Source organism: Sinohyriopsis cumingii, chromosome 13 (assembly GCF_028554795.1).
Source record: "Sinohyriopsis cumingii isolate HCF-2022 chromosome 13, ASM2855479v2, whole genome shotgun sequence".
Classification (NCBI taxonomy): domain Eukaryota; kingdom Metazoa; phylum Mollusca; class Bivalvia; order Unionida; family Unionidae; genus Sinohyriopsis; species Sinohyriopsis cumingii.
In genome coordinates, this window is record NC_142973.1 from 48,782,827 (window position 1) to 48,801,169 (window position 18,343).

Below are 18,343 nucleotides of genomic sequence, written 5' to 3' on the forward strand. Positions count from 1 at the left end.
CATGCCAGCTAGGGGATAAAGCCTATGGGACTCGTATGTAAGATATAAGGAGTCTTACGGTATTTGATAAGATCCAGGTTATACCAATGTACCGTACCAACTTAAACAAAGCGTCCCAAATTATCTACTTCTGACACCTAGATAAAGGCAAAAGGCGTAACAATCTTGACTGGATCCGAATTTTCAGCTGATGACATGTCTAGAAAAGGTACAGTGTATAAAAGAAAACCAGACTGAATGATGTATTGTAACACATCAATCCAATCAGATTCTGCAAGGTGTTCACTTGGGGGGGGGGGGGGACAGACGATGAATTCATATCACATAGATATGATAAAGGTACGCATTACTATCCAAGATGGCCTCCAGCAAAGTCACTGAGAAATTGCAGCTGGCTGAAGGGGTTCATATGCCCGTCATTGGGTTGGGTACCTGGACCGTTTTTGGAGAAAGGGTAAGATTAAAGCTAAAGTTTGCAATAAGATCTATATTAATTCCTTCATATTTCTACTTGCAATTTTTTATTGGATTTTTATTACTCACGCTCATTGGCGGGGTAAACGGGTTTCGTATGCCCGTCGTATGCCCGTCATCAATTTACAGTGTATAAAATAAAACCAGACTGGACCGTATATGGATAGAGAAGAAAGATTAAACCTGAATGTTGGCAGCGATATATCTATAAACCCCTTGAGGGATTTCGACTTAGCTCTCTCGTCTTTTCTTTCTTTTTTTAGCTGGATTTTACTGTTGACCCATGTTGACGACGTGAACAATACAAATCCAATTAAAAAAGGCCCGAGTCGAAATCACTGACGGAATTAGATTTTTAAATGACCTTGATAATGCAGGAAAGTGTTCACTGTAGCGGATGTATCTGCAGTACTAAGCTGACTTGGAACACCAATCTAGTTTTCACGTCCCTGTGGAAGTGGCAATGATACAAATCAAGATCGTAAACCAAACGCTACGTATCCCAGCTCTGGTATCTATTGTCGGTTATCGGACTGGATGCAGCGGAAATAAACTGATCTATTTATATCTCTTGTAATATTTACCTAATGTTACTACTTGTTCGTCCTAAACTAAGTAACTGAAGAAGAAAAAAAGCGAAAAGGAACAAGTTTGGTAAAATTCAATAAATAATTTATTTCCCTAGAATAACAAGTGCAAATTTAAAAACTCACAGCATTGTGAATTAAATCCCAAACAGTCCTAAAAGTTCTATCACAAATCCAAAAGTACAGTGGTCCGAATGAATTCCAGTGGTCTTCCGAATGATTCATATATGAATGTGCTGGTGTGCAAGTAGCCTTGAATGTGATAATGTGTCAGCAGTGTTGATGTATCACAATGATGTAATCCAGAATGTCTTGAAATGAATTCACACTAATCACAAAGTAGTGATTTTATCCTAAAGTCAATGCTCATTTTGTAATTCCAATGAATACTTTAAATAAATAAATCAGTTCGAATAATAACTGAATACAACCAAAAGAATGATTCCGTTGCGGATGTTAAGACAGGAGTAAATAATTAGGTTTATCACTACCTTTATACAAAAAGTTAAGACACAATAAGAGAACCAGGATGAAGGTCATTTGCTATCAAATTCTTCATCAAGATTAACTTTGATCAAGTTCGACAGAAAGCATCCTGGCATGAAGATTATATAAATAATGCTGATTCACCATCAAAAATGTCCGCCGTTACAGCAATAGAAAATTTTTCTGTCCTCCGTGCTCCTATAGGACTGAATAATTTTAACAATAGGTCCGGGGAGATGGGTAGTAAACTTGTATACAAATGATGCCGATCAGTTACCTTATGTGGGCGCTATAATAGAAACAGGAAAAAATTAAAAGTTTCTTGTCATGAACTGCTCTGCATAATTTGTTCAGATTTCACTGATAGGATTCTGGTATTAAAGGCAATAAATTTATAAAAATGATTCCAATCCGCCATAAAATATGACTCCTGTTACAACAAATAGACAAGTTTTTAATAACGTATAATAACAGACTTCGATCAAATTGTGACAGGTATATATGATAAATAAAAAAACAAGAGGCTCAAGTGGGCCTGAGATTGTTCACCGGGCTGACATCTGCCAGAGACTCAAATACAAGAGCGATTGACCTTAAAATCGGGTCAGTAAGATGCTTTCTGTTCAAATTTACCCGGTGCTGTTGTTTGCATACGTTATTTTTCGATGTTTATTTTCTTTCTTTATCTTCATCTATCCACATACAATGGCACATCAAAATTATTTGTCCAGTATTGAAAGATCTCGATCCTAGGACGTTTTGTGTTGAAGCTGGTAAAAAAAATTGAGTGCTTATTTGAGATAAAGTTATGTAAATGTATGTTATTCACTCTGTCCGTTTATTCATGTATCAGTAAGTCTGTATCAAATCATCTGTATCGGGGATTAAATGATCACACACATACATAGACGCGAGCGCATATTGACGCCAAACTTCAAATGTGCATTCAAATTGGGATGTGTCGCACACCTAAATTGGTTCGCTATGACCTACTTGCCTTTTTATCATTGCTAAAAATCATCTCTAGGCTTTATATCAATAGTTATTATTATTGAATTTGACAATGTGGACACATCTTCTGATCAGCACGTGAAATGCATTTAAAGCAGGTCGCAGTGACTAACTTACCAGGATTTTGTCAGCGTTGTTGACATTACTAACTCATACCCTCAATGCGGAGGTGTTTTGGAATTCGTTCTCTGAAAAACTAAAGTTATATACATATTTTAGGGTGACGCTCAGCAAGTTAAGAATGCCGTCAAAGCTGCCATCGACGCCGGTTGCCGCCTGATTGACTGTGCCTGGAATTATGGAAATGAGGCAGAGATAGGAGAGGCTTTGCAGGATAAATTCAACGAGGGCACTGTCAAGAGGGATGACATTTTCATAACAACAAAGGTACTTGTCTAGTTTTAGTCCTTATGAGTAAGTACGTTCCATTAACAGTATCTAACCCTCGCCTGTAAGTACAATAAGACAATCAATACAATATAAATCGCTGTGTACTATTATTTTCTTGTCAACGGAATAGAATGCAACTACTGTCTAAAGAAAACAAGACCAACTTTCCCTACCTCCATAGCGAAGTAGAACCTACCTTTCTTGTTTGCATTAACACTTACAAAACTTTATGTTGATCGTTCCTGTTGTGTGGACAATTCGAAAACAACGGGACTAATTCGCATAAGCGTTCGGAAAAAGTCGACAGATGCGTAACATAATCATGACGCAATTTATTTATAAAATGAAACTTGTTTAGACACCGGCGCACTACATTGTGGACTATTCGTAAAGGTTATAGATGAACAGAAATACTTATATACTCAATTGTATTTATTTATTCGTTCATTTACTCACTAATTCCTTTTGTTTGTTTCTTCATCTGAGCTATGGGACACTCATCATAACCCAAAGTTGGTGATGCGTGCTTTACAAGATTCTTTGAGGAAACTGAAGGTTGATTATGTGGATTTGTATCTTTTCCATTGGCCAGTTTCCTTTAAGGTACAGTTAAGGCCCCCCCCCCTCTCTCTCTCTCCTATATACCTGTAAGATGCAAAATGACCATTAAAGTATGTATAGTTTTAATAAGACTTCATTGCACTGATGCATATTTATTTCTCTTTGACCTTAGAAATTAAACTGACATATTGACTGAACACAGGTGATTACAAATCTTGTTACCAGAAGTTATCACTTGTGGCCCATATAATGGGTTTATTTACAACTTTTTAAGACAACAAGTTTGTAAAAATTCTAAAATATTGTTTTCAATCTATTTTGTGTTTTCATCAAAAGGGTGTAAAAATGCTATAACCATGCTATATTAGTATCACTTACTTCAAGGAACTCATGATATTTTTCAACATCTAGAAATAGCATTTTTCTGAGCCTATTGGTTGTCAAATTGTGTGCAGACTTAGTGGCATAGGCAAGTGACGATTACATTGAATCGTCTTTGCTAGTCAAGGTTCCGATGTGTCAATCATATCTACAGCTTGGCGGATCGAACATATATAGGGTATGTGAATTTCCTCTGCATCCTTTCAAAATTAAGTTCGAATTTGAACACTGTTCCTAAATGATCGACACAAGGGGAGCACACAACTTGAATGGACTCGTAAATTATAAATTTTCCATTGCCTGTCAGTGTTTGTACAAATATCTTTCACTCAAATAAACATGAAATGACTTATCTCTGGTACGTAGTCATACTTTCGATGTTAAACTTACAAATTATCCTTTTGAAGTCAATTGCCTCCACCATTTTCGGCCGATGTACAATGCACAGCTGTTACACGCCATTGGTTAGTTGGTATTACATACTAAGGGAGGCATCTCACGAAATCCAATAGATGTCGCTAGGACAAAGTACTAAAAATATATGTTCAGTCGGCCAAGGTGTTGATAGGGTTAACATATCGGAACCATGGCTAGTGAAGATGACATTAAATGGCTAACGTTCCTCTTCTGACAATCGTATAATCATTATTCCCACTATTTAAACAAAATCATATGGACGGCGTTCTTTTGCATACCAGGGCCCAGCAACGTGGAATGAATTGCCCACTGAACTTAGACACAAAGACACAGTGATCACATTCAAGAGGGCTCTCAAAACTCACTTATTTCGACTGCAAGAACAAACTTAAAGACCTAATAATGTTTCCTACCTTAAATATTCTCAGTATGTTTTTAATATTTTCTAACTTTATGGTGTTTGTTTTTGTAATCATATCATTATATGTTTTTTTATCTTATATGTGTTGTCTAATGTTGTAAAGCGCTTAGAGCTTCTAAGGATTAGGCCCTATACAAAGTCCTCATTATTATTATTATTATTATTTATAGGACGGAGATGAAATTGTACCGAGAGATGAGCACGGCAATGTCATCTTTTCCTACCACGACCACCTTGATACTTGGAAGGTATTCTCCCGGTTCCAGAATTCCCTGTTATTATTATTATTATTATTATTATTATTATTATTATTATTATTATTCGTGAAAGTTACGGAACTACTTATTCCGAATGAATTAAACTGACACCATTAACTCTATGTACATGTAATATAAAAGCTTTATTAAAAGTGGCACTTTATTTCGTTCGAAGAGTGGAAAAAATTGTCATGTCATTTGAATACAAACACCATGACGTTGTACCAATCACATGCATGTAATAAAACAATCCAATCCAGCAGAGTCTCACAGTAATCACGTCGTCTCTCCGTTCTTCTGTTTGTCCGTTCGTTTCTGCAAGATACCTTTACTGGAAGTCGCTGGATTTTAGCCATATTTGGAATGCAGCATTACTTGGTTGAGACAGCAAAAATGGTTGGATTTCCAGCCTTCTGTGTCGTCATCATTTAGACGAGTTATGACCTCTGATTCCCCTACCCCATCCCCAACAGCATTCATTTCCGCAGCTTCACTTTTCCTATGAGTGTTGGACTTCAGCCAAATTTGGAACGTAACTCTATACTGATGAGACCTCATTTGAGTTCGACTTCCAACGTTCAAAAGAATCAGGGACAGGAGTTATGCTCCCATGATTTCCCGTCCCTCACTTTGGTTTACGCAGCACCTTTATTTAGGTTTTGATGTATTTCAAGCACGTTTGGTATACGGCTAATATCGACGAGAATTTAAATCAGTTCAGTTTCCAGCATTCCAACATCATTTACATGAGTTATGTTCTCACCCCACCCCAGATTTCCCTGAATATGGATTGCACAGCATGACTTTTCCAAGGCTTGTTGGATTTCAACAGAGTTTGGTTTGCATAGTTATATTGATGAAACATTAAACGAATTCAGTTTCCAACGTCCTGCGACATCGTTCACCGGAGTTATGTCCCTTGATTATTCGTCCTTCTGTCTTTACTTTCCGCAGCATAACTTTACCAAACATTGATGGGTATGTACCGTTATATTGATTAGTCTGTGAAAGAACCTGATTTTGAGGTTTGTACAACATCGTTTACATTAGTCCCCCTGATTTCCTTTTCTCATACCTTTGGCTTGTACAGCATAACTTTATCAAGGTTTATCTGATTTCAACTGAATTGTATACGGGCTTTATGTTGACGAGACATTGAATAAGTACAATTAAGGAATTTCATGACATTAACTACAAGAGTTATGCTTCCTTACTGCTTTTCCTAGTGATTTTTGTTTCAGCAGCATAACTTCACTAAGGTTTTGCGTGGTTTTCAACGAAATTTAGAATGGGGATATATATTAATAATACCTTAAATTAGTTCGATTCCCCGCATTTAACAACACCATTTGCAAGAGTTATGGCGCTTGATGTCCAATTCTGACTGAAGTTTCTTGAACACTACGTTACACAGGCTTACTGGATTTCAACCAAATTTGGCATGCAGCTTTATAATGACGATACCTTGAACGAGTTCAGTTTCCAATTTTCCACGTTATTATTTAGAAGAGTATGACCCATGGTTGTATGTCCTCCTTTAATTTTATCATCATAACGTTACTAAGGATTTGAACTAAATTTATTACGCCTCTTTATATTGATAAAAGTTACATCCCCTGATTTCCTGCTCTTTAATTTTGCGTTCTCCTCACACGGTACTCTGATTACACTAATTTCTACTAGCTCTAATTCAATGTAATTCCTAATGTATTCTTCTGTTACTTACAATGTTATTCACGAAACTGCTTTTATGAACGAGATATAAACACGAGTCTTTATTCCGGTTAGGCCATGGAAGAATGCGTTGATGCTGGATTGGCGAAAACTATTGGTATCTCGAACTTTAACAGCAAGCAGATTGAACGTGTCTTAGCAAATGCCAGAATAAAGCCAGTGAACTTGCAGGTTCATCTCTCTCTCTCTCTCTCTCTCTCTCGTTTAAACATAGGTGCAGTCACAAACACACGCACAAGTACACAAATATTACACCTTCCCTACTTACAACGTTATGCATATATTCATTATTTTAGGGTGGCTATCAAGCTATACTATCAATATGTACATAAATATACTTTGAGGAGATCATGAATTCAAAGGCTGACCACCAGTATGTTTGTGTATTGTTCTTTTCCACGCGAATGGAACGTATCTGCACATTATTATTACAGATGGCGTGCTCACAAGAAATGCCTTAAAAAACAAAGATACCGTCTAGACATTCCAGACTATACTATCTAGACCAGGGGTGGGCAAACAACGGCCCGCGGGCCGCATGCGGCCCGCCAAGGGCTTTCTTGCGGCCTAGGAACAAGTCATCATTCGCACTGACTCTATTTATGTTACTGTGTTTATCAAATAAATGTGCTTCTTTTGAAGTTTAAGTTTAAATTTTCAAATATTACCAACATAGTAACAACTGAAAATTAATTATGATGTTATTTAGAAAAACCTTTTGTTTTTGCTATTTCAAATATTAATTATTTTACTTAATGAACTATGCGGCCCGCGACAAGGTGTAAATTTGTGTATGCGGCACTTGCACTGGAAAGTTTGCCCACCTCTGATCTAGACATTCCAGACTACACTGTCTAGACATTCCAGACCATACTATCTACATATTTGAGACTATACTATCTAGACATTACAGGATATACTTTCTGGACATTCCAGACTATTACTGTCTAGACATTCCAGACTATACTTTCTAGACATTCCAGACTATACTGTTTAGACATTCCAGACCATACTATCTACATATTGGAGACTATGCTATCTAGACATTTCAGACTATACCGTCTAGACATTCCAGACTATTACTGTCTAGACATTCCAGACTATACTTTCTAGATATTCCAGACTATACTGTCTAGACATTCCAGACTATAATATCTAGACATTCCAGGTTTTACTGTCTAGACATTCCAGATTATTTCTGTCTAGATATTCCAGACTATACTGTCTAGACGTTCCAGTCCATACTATCTGGATATTGGTGACTATACTATCTAGACATTCCATACTATACTATCTAGACATTCCAGACCATACTATTTAGATATTGGCGACTATGCTATCTAGACATTCCAGAATATACCGTCTAGACATTCCAGACTTTTACTGTCTAGACATTCAAGACTATACTTTCTAGATATTCCAGACTATACTGTCCAGACATTTTAGACTATACCATATAGACATTCTAGACTATACTGTCTAGACATTCCAGATTATTACTGTTTAGATATTCCAGACTATATTGTGAAGACGTTCCAGACCATAATATCTAGATCTTGGAGACTACTATCAAGACATTCCAGACTATACTATCTAGATATTGGTTACTATACTATCTAGACATCCCAGACTATTTCTGTCTAGACATTCCAGACTATACTGTCTAGACATTCCATACCATACTATCTAGATATCGGAGATTATATTATCAATACATTCCAGACCGTACTATCTAGATATTGGAGACTATACTATCTAGACATTCCAGACTATACTGTCTAGACCTTCCATATTATTACTGTCTAGTCATTCCAGACTATACTATCAAGACATTCCAGACCATGCTATCTAGATATTGGTTACAATACTATTAAGACATTCCAGACTATTACTGTCTAGACATTCTAGACTATACTGTCTAAACATTCCATACCATACTATCTAGATATCGAAGACTATATTATAAAGACATTCCAGACCATATTATCTAGATATTGGAGACAATACTATCTAGACATTCCAGACTATACTGTCTAGACATTCCATATTACTACTGTCTAGACATTCCAGATTATACTATCAAGACATTCCAGACCATGCTATCTAGATATTGGAGACCATTCTGTCTAGATATTGGAGACTTTACTCTCTAGACATTCCAGACTATTACTGTCTAGACATTCCAGACTATACTTTCTAGACATTCCAGACCAGGGGTGGGAAAACTTGTTTATATATCGTGCCGCCTTTTCTGGATTAATAAAAAATGAAGGCGCGCATGCCACCAGTAAGAGTAACACTGTTAAAATCATATTTTTTGCTGCCCTTCGCGTGCCACACAAAACCTCTTGACGTGCCACCTTGTGGCACGCGTGCCGTAGGTTGCCGACCCCTATTCCAGACTATACTTTCTCGCCATTCCAGACTATACTATCTAGACATTCCAGGCCAAATTCGTGCCATCGAAAGACAGTTATAAACGATACAAAATGTTCACTGCTTATGCCGATTTGCGGCAGAAATGCACTTACTATATTATCTTTTCTTTATCTAAAAATGTGGGAAAATTAATTTATGTTGTTCTGCTAACTCAAATCTTGCTATCGATGCTTTTCGTCTTTTAAGTGTTTAAACAAATAGAGAATAAATATGCATTTTAGATGTCAATCATTTACTGAAAAACAAATCAAAGATGTGCATACATTCATTTAATACTTCCGCGGAACGGTTGCTTGACCCTGTAGTTTTTTAATTTACTGATGTATTTTAAATAATGCATTCAAACTGTATTTATTGATTAATTAAGCTCTTTATTTCTGAAACATATCTGTTCACCTATCCATGTTCTATCTAAATCTTTGTCTATATTTATGTCGGTTTGTTTTCTATCCATCCATCCATCTAATTAGCTAGAATCCATTCCATCTTATAATTATCTGTCTGCATATCTATCAGTATTTATTTTTATTCCAGATTATATATCCCTTCCTCTATCCACTCACTCATATCTATCTATCTTTCAGATTGAAGTGAGCCCCTATTTCCAAAATTCCCGCATTATTGACTTCAGCAAGTCACATGGACTAACTGTCACAGCCTACGCTCCATTTGGCAATCCTGCAAGACCATGGTAAATAACATATATGTCTACCCGAGTTTCTAATTTGATTGGAAAGGATTCTGATCACTGTCTCATTCAGCTATTGGCACTGATATACACCTTAGCTCTTACCAATTGTTTAATGGTCATTTTTGTATCATAATGACGTCTGTTCTGGTCAATTTTTGTATTGTGAAGAAATCGTTTCTTCACAGTCATATCATGCACACAACTTTGTATCTAATATCATTATATAATAAGCGCCATGATGTTGCAGATGAACTGTTATAAAAAGAAATATTACGCGGGAGAGAGAAATAAAGATAAATTGTGCTGATTCATGATTCGTAATTATATTCCTGGAAGTAGCAAAAGAGTGATTTTAAGCGGGAAAAATGCATTATCCACACTGAACTAGCCACATAAGACTAAGTTATATCAAACTTCAACGTTTGAATAGTAATCCCAGAGGAGCAAAACAATTACTTGATCGTTTCGCTCTCTATTTACTGGCATTCTCTGTTACAATTAAGACCTTGAAGACGTCAGTGACAATAGACATTGAATAGCTATGCAAATTTGTAGATATTGTTAACAATTGTTCTTCCTACTCTGATGTTATCATAAGATTTGTCCTTGTAACTTGAAAGACATAAAGGCAGTTTTTTTTAATCTTTGGTTTCAAGTCCAATCAAACTGAACTGTGATTTTTATCTACATCTGAGGCTGCGGAAATGAAATGTCGCCCTTCCTGTAATGTCTTATTTTTCTTTCCAAAAGGAAAGAAGCTGACCAGCCAAATGCACTAGAAGATAAAACTCTCCAGGAGCTAGCTGATAAGAAGGGGAAATCGGTGGCGCAGGTAAAGACACACACACACACACACACAGAGTAATACAAATAAAATGACTATCAACATTGCTAAAGAAAGGAAGAGACAGGAAATTTCGAAAAACATAATTTACCAGTACCTCATACACAACCGATTTATATACAACGTTCCAAACAAACATAGAATGAAAACCAAAGAACAGAAGAAAAAAGAACAAATCATTTACATTTTATCCTCACACAGTTGTTGATATTTCTAAGGTCCAACACATAGAAGCAGAAATTAAGGTGATTTCTCGAGGCCTAAGCTTCTGTTTCATACCCAAGATGTAGGTCAGAAGAAGCCCTGGAAAAGGAACAGAAGAGTTCAGGTGCAGAATTTAACTTAAAGCCCTTTTGCAACAAAGGCAAAAAAGAGATATAATGGAAGACACCTAAAGTGTCCATCCAAAAAGTCCCTTTGCTTAACCTAGATGCTTTTGTTTCATCCGTGGACAGTGAAATATCAAATCACTCATGTACAACAATCACATATTCAAACTCGTGCAAAGAGGAAAAGGTAGCCTTAGGGTCACTCAAAAGTATAATCGGCACTATAATCAAACCAACCCATAAAGAGTGTGTGGTCGTTGTTAATGTCTGGTTCTACCAGGAATCAAGCCATGCCCAACTCTTACATATGTTAAGACAGTTGATCATGCCATCAGTAAAATGATCCAATAATCTAAACCAGCAGATCATGGAATATCTTACCCAAAAATTCAAGAGCAGGAAGACTCAATCTATTACCTAAAATATACAAATGTAGAAACCCCGGATCGGCTTATCATTCTGGCAATGGTCACCCAACCGAACAAATTTCCAAACATTTAGATACTTAATGAGGCATATGTTCAGACATTACCTACCGTCACGACGCAACGGACTACCTTGTGAAAGAATCAGTGACCAAAAAGCATCATGCTAGTTTAACTAGACGCAATTTCTCTATACCACTAGCCCACATGATGACAGAGCACAGACATGTGAGGAAAGCTCGGAAACAAACATTTCGAAGGTGCTACAAACTGAATTCCATTCCTGTTAAAATACATGGAGTTCGTCCGTCAACTCAAGAACTTTGAGTTCAACGACAAAACACTACCTTCAGAAAAACAGAACCGGTTTGGGGACTAACATGGCTGCGCAGATTTTTTGAATGGCCGATTAGGAAGCCAACTTCTGGTTTCTGAAAGCTATAACACCTCTCAACGGGTACTTTTGATTGATGATTTGGTGATGAAATGGTAGTATCAGAGGGAACTACGGTATGAATTTATCATGCAAGCCAATCAATTCTATCAAATGATCAAATTCACTGCCAAATTTTTGAAACATATTTGGTATAGTTTTGGTCACAAACAACTTAAATTGTCGCCAACTCGCAGCATGAAGACATTTTTCTAAACTGACTGATAACACCAGTACCCTTATCCATCCAGCTGTCATCCAAAACATAGCAACCAAACATCCCTACAGTCAATGCCTTAGAATCGGGGGAAATTTCACTCTGACATAATTTTCAATGACAGATGCAGATTGCTAATCTAACAGCCTGATAAATAGGGGCCACAACAGAGTTCTAATATTGGAAGTGATACAAACAGCCAAGCCTAAAAACCGTGCTGATTTTCTAAAATACCAGGGAAAATAAAACGTGGAACGAATATAATTCATCTTCACGTTCCACTCACATAGTCTTCAAGTAGGTAGCATCATTAAAAAAACACTGGCAAACCAATGAATGACGTGAACAGCTTAAAATGATCTTTCTACACAAACCAGTTGTAGCATTCCGAAGACATTGTGACCTGAAAGACATGCTAGTCAGTGCGAAGTTATAACCACTCTCAAATCAAATAACAAGTGGGAAGTCGAAGCCATGTGGAGACCAAAGATTCAAGACGTGCCAACACTTGAAAGAAACAACACGTTTCAAGCAGACTCACAATTGAAACGTTTATCATTCAGAGCCAGACTATCACATGAAACACGGAAAATGTAATTAACTTTATCATATACAGGTATATAGCATCCATTGTGTTCAAGAAACAAAGACATTAAATATTGGAACAATCTCCACATATCAGATTGGGAAATCAAAAACATGAAAAGATCCCCAGTAGTGGAATATAATCCTGTTATAATTTCAATGATTGGAATCGCTCATATCTCAAAAATGGAGCAAAGGAAAAACGAGATCTGACGAAACCTATCGAGAACACTCAAACTCAGCAGGTTATGAATAAACCAAGCAGGCCATTTCTTGTGCATAGATAATAAGAAATTTCCAAAGTACCAAAATCAAATTTTTCTGTCATTAATTCACTTTCTCGGTCCCATGATCTTAACTTCCAATCTTCTGTAAAAAAATATATTTAAAATTATCAAATTTAACAGATGCATGTAACTTATTTTCTTTTTAATTAGTCACATTTACGACTAAAACGTATTTTAATTATAAGTAATCGCTAGTTCAAGCAAATACTATAACCGTGCTACAATTTCGACAACTACATACATGACATTCATTTATAATCTTTTATTCTAAGTGCATCGTACCTGTAAGATGTACGGCATTATATTATGTAGAGTATGTGTAGTAATTACGTATTGTGTATTTTGTGAAAAGGAATCGGTAGATTTCAAGAGCGCTTGTGTAGGTTTCACGTCAGCTATTCACTGTTGTTTGTATATATATATATATATATATATATATATATATATATATATATATATATATATATATATCGCTTTTGTGTGATAAAGATGACATTGATTTGTGATGGTAATGAGGTTCTCTGTGTTTTTTTCTCATGATGGATCAACTTTTAACTCATCATCTACATTCGTAACTCATGTCGACTACATTGAGGATTTTCAAAATATTTGCAAATTTCTTCAAATTTGTGTAGACCATACTTTCGTTTTGATGTTTAAAATATGACTGGACATTTTATTCCGCCGCTACAGATGTTGCTCATGAATACTTTAAAAGAAAACGTCCAAAAGACACTTAGAAGGACATCTATGAGAAAATGTGAACCGGGAATTTTGCCCATAATCTCTCACACATCCTCGGTAGAAAGCTATTGGCTCCAAAAATATCACGAAGTAAAGTTTTGCACTGCACATGCCCGACACCATTTTGACCACAGGGGTTCGTTATAAAGAAAATTAGGAGTCTAACCTGTAACAATATATATTTGTTTGTAACGAATCCCTGTGATTTTGACTTGAGAGTAAGGAAAGTTCTACAGATTTGTTTACTGACTCGCAAGTTTATATGAACTCGTTTTCGAATGACTAGATTGTTCTGTGCATGTATGACGTGAACTTTAAACCTGACGTATGCAGATGTCATCGTTTCTTGGGCTCGCAGTCACACAGTTCATAAGTTGTTATACACATGACAGTACATAGCTGAGGATACGTTTGCGCTACCAGCCAACCTTTGACCTTTTGACTTCATGAAAACCTACAAATCGTCAAAGATCTCTATTGATTCATTTCAGTTATATATATATATATATATATATATATATATATATATATATATATCCATCCTCTCTCTCTCTCTCTCTCTCTCTCTCTCTCTCTATATATATATATATATATATATGTGTGTGTGTGTGTGTGTGTGTGTGTGTGTGGATAAGTCACATTTCTGCAAGCTAATGAGTTTTTTAAACGAAAATTTGGTGATTACTATTACACCGACATTTATTTTGTGTCCCGGATGCAAAATAAGAGGTAGAGAGTTCGAAAATCGCGGCAGCATCCCAATTGTGTTTTTTTTTTCTTCTTTTGTTGGTTGGTAAATTTATGTTCAAACTTTCCTTTAAACTCACTCATCCCAATTGTGTTTTTTTTTTTGTTGTTGTGTCTTTATGTTCCAACTTCCCATTAAACTCACTCATCCCAATTTTGTATACTTTCTTTAAAGATATTTAACCTATCCTTATATATAAACATCCACATTTGTCTTTCTTTCTTTCTGTGTGTCGCTGATGCCAAACAAGAGGTCGGAAATTCGAAACTCGCGGCAGTATCCCAATTTTAATATTTTTTGGTATTTTTATGTTCAAACATTATTTCCAATTCGCTCATCCCAACTTTTCAAAAACCGTTTTCAATTCCTGTCCTCGGATGGGTTATTAACCTAGTAAATAATGTGGAGCGTTATTATTGTATCAAAGTGGAAGGAGTATTCTCTCTCTCACACACACACACACACACAACTTATTCAGAACCAACATATTTCAAATAAATTGGCCCACAGAGTGTATAATTAAAAGCAAATATATTTCCACGAATGCTCGATCCTCGCCAAAAATCAATAGTCAGATGTGTTTCTCTTTTTAGTATTTTCTACTTAGACTTCAGTATTTATTGTAGGTTATCCTTCGATGGCATTTGCAGCGTGGTTTAGCTGTCGTACCCAAAAGTATCACACCATCCAGAATCAAGCAGAACATAGAGGTATTTGGAACAAAAATTATATCATTTTGTATTATTTTGGTTATTGTTAATGTTTTAAGAGGCATATTTCACATTGCGTGTTTTACATTGTGTGTCGTAATCTTGTGACCTCGAAGAAATTAATGTTGACGTAGTTACCTCAAAGATACGGGTGTTGACATAGGAAAAGTATCGGCATATAACATATAACAGAGAACCGCGTGTTTCCTGAAGATAAACACCAGCGCAAAGCAGGAGTGTTTGTTTTCTTCATAAAACTCCCCAAACTATGTTACGTTTTATTGATCAAACAAAACCAAGGCTTTCCAAATGACAGCATGTCATCCTTAGGGTAATGACTGGCAACAGTCTAGAGAAGGGGGTCAACAGTACATGTATTATATTTTAGTCAGTAAGTTTGTTAGGCATGTATGTAAGAAATATTATGCATTCTCAGACCGAAAAGATGTGAGCTTGGTAATGATGTTTAGTGTAATTTGAAATACGCATCTAAATAATTATGATAATGTTCAGACTATTGATTATGTTTACTTTAATACTAGCTTGAAAGACAAAGCTAACTCTTGTTTCTCGAATGCTCAAGGCATATTGAAGCCTCCAATCAGTCCCCACCGTTTACCCGTATACACACAATGTTTTTTGTTAAGTCGAACAACCACAATCTCAGAGTTGTTTTCTGGGCGTAATTCGAAAATACTGAGTCTTCACAGAACCTTGATTTCGATGCCCAAGATGAGCAACCATCGTACAATTTTCTTGTCGTTGTTATTTCTTCAATGTCATTCATACTTTCGAGTAAATCTTCGCTGAATTTTATATATTTGACCTTTTTTAATTCATTTCAGTGTACTTATTTTTTGTAATGTTCATTTTTATGTAAAATATGTCACATTTTGAAGGTGTTTGATTTTGAGCTGAACGATGAGGAAATGAACACGATTGCAAGACTTGATAGAAACATGCGAGTCTATGTGGAACCAATGTAAGTTGCATATTAAAATTAATCGAATTCATAAATGTGTGAGATACAAATTATGCGAGAAAAAAAATTAATGCGAAAATGATACATTCAAGCATTCAGAAACTTAAAGTTTAGATCCTTAAAACCATTCAACTATAAATGCAGTGAATAGAATCAATAATGTTTAACTCATTATAGTGGTTACATTACCTTCATTTCGCATTTTTGCCGCACATCAAGAACTCTCATTATTTATATAACTAATTTAAGAACTTATATCAACTGTGTTTATGAGAGAAAGATACTAACAGTTGATATATTTATTATTGCAATATTTGTACATTCGGGATTTTTGAAGAGAGAGAGAGGATGGGGTCACATAAATCATATATGGTATGTAAGATGTATAATTTTGCAGATATATTTGAATGTACTGTAATCAGTTATAAATCCACCTTCATCGAAACAATTGGATCCCATTAATGGATGGCTTGTGATAGTGCTTTATCAACCATGTATCATTTAGTAAGGGAATCGAAGGTATTCTTTGTGATATTTCTCAGCGGAACAGTTTAGCAGTTCTGAGTCGAGACATATTTAGAAGGAAAACAGTCACTGACATATGAATTTATTCAATAATGCCTTAAAAATCATTATTACCTTTTTAGCTAAATAAGAGTGTTTTTTCTTCAAAACCATGACTTTAAGACATTCAGCAACGGTTCAGCCCAGAATTGTATGTAACAAAGCAGTATACGTTTTACTTATTTGCAAGAATTCTATACGAAAAATGTCTTTAAAAGTTGCTAGATTTATCTGAGTGTAGATGAATACAGCAAAACTTTTCTTAATTGACACCAGTACATAAAGCATACATGTTTATAAAGAAAAATATGGATTACTCCCTTGCAAACATATATGTATACATTTCACCTGTATATAAATATTGCCTGCCCAAAAGTTTACACACATATCTCGCCTGGATATAAATATCAGCCGTCATTTAAGGACAACTTTGAGTGGTCTTTAGAGTTCTTTTATATATAGGTTTCATTACTGCTTCACTGCTTTTGGGGATGGATGTTCTTGGTTTTGTGATAAGACCTGTTGAATATAGAAGATTATTTGAAAAGTTTCGACTTAGTTAAACTGTTCAAAGTCTGGGGGAAAAGTTATCGAACATTTAAAAAAACGAACACTAAGACTTTCCAACGTATTGGTATACCAGTCTGCAGAATCTAAATATTAAAATCAGACCTTGAGAAACTTAAGTCACTTTGGGAATTGTTCAGTGTCAGAAACAGGATGCAACGAAGAAATGGAACATAACATAAAGATAGAAAGGCAGAAGTGATAAGTGGCATGGGACTATGTCAGACTTCATGAATGGTTTTGCACCAGAAAAGAAAACGAATTATTGATCACATTTAAATCTAAGTGGAAAATTAGAGAGACATTTGTGCTTTTGAAAAGAAATCAGCTGAACATAACTTAATGTCTTAAGAAGACTTTACACTTATGTTTATATTTCTTTTTAGAGCACTCAGTCATCCGGATTATCCGTTTAATGAGCCATTTTAGGATTAGAGACTTAAGACGGCAATGAGGAGTGACCAATATGCCATCGTTGATCATTTCGTATTTTTGTTTTCAAATGTACATGAATGTCATGATGGGCAATGATGTAATTTTCTTATTTGTGCTTTATATAATTTTGCTAAAATTTCATGACATGAAAAGATTTTAGAAGGAGTATATATTGAGTAGTTCTTCAGGCTTTGATTATTTATCTTGCAGTTGCTATGTTTAAATTTAAGGCTGTCATGACGCTTTATTTAGATGGGAAATGGCATGAAATCCAAAAGAAGGAATTTGTCTTAAATAAATCAGCATTTAATGGTATGCGTACTCCTGTGAATGACATCATCATCATTGTGGAGAACATTTATTATGTCACAGTCTTAAAATAAAAACTTAATTATGTTCATTAAAAGTGTTTCTTATTCTTTATCACTTATCATATGCACTGTGCCATCAGAAACACGTATAGATTGATGATGGACTTTACCTACCGGCTCGCAGACTAACGTAAGAACTGTCAGAGCTATTTATATGCAGTGACTGTATATTGTGCAAGCTACACGTTTCTTAACATTGGGACGAGGAATTTTCAACATGGCTATAATGGTAGTCATGTTCTTGCCACAGAAG

The 18,343-nt window shown here is 35.6% G+C and overlaps 1 protein-coding gene across 1 annotated transcript; it reads left to right on the plus strand.

Moving 5' to 3' along the window:
• Positions 1-293: 293 nt before the first annotated feature.
• On the plus strand, positions 294-18,125 carry LOC149785512 (aldo-keto reductase family 1 member B7-like). Its single transcript, XM_089979309.1, has 10 exons — positions 294-454; positions 2,778-2,945; positions 3,435-3,551; positions 4,899-4,976; positions 6,774-6,890; positions 9,743-9,849; positions 10,600-10,681; positions 15,088-15,171; positions 16,071-16,153; positions 17,671-18,125. Exons 1-10 carry the CDS (start codon positions 359-361, stop codon positions 17,711-17,713), a joined length of 975 nt encoding a protein of 324 aa, XP_089835435.1. The 5' UTR covers positions 294-358; the 3' UTR covers positions 17,714-18,125.
• The last annotated feature ends 218 nt before the right edge of the window (positions 18,126-18,343 follow it).

Bases quoted from the DNA above. Each gene is read 5' to 3' on its own strand.
- LOC149785512 (XM_089979309.1), top strand. From the start codon at position 359: ATGGCCTCCAGCAAAGTCACTGAGAAATTGCAGCTGGCTGAAGGGGTT. The intron at 4,977-6,773 runs GTATTCTCCCGG...TATTCCGGTTAG, and splicing joins ACCACCTTGATACTTGGAAG to GCCATGGAAGAATGCGTTGA. The intron at 9,850-10,599 runs GTAAATAACATA...TCTTTCCAAAAG, and splicing joins GGCAATCCTGCAAGACCATG to GAAAGAAGCTGACCAGCCAA.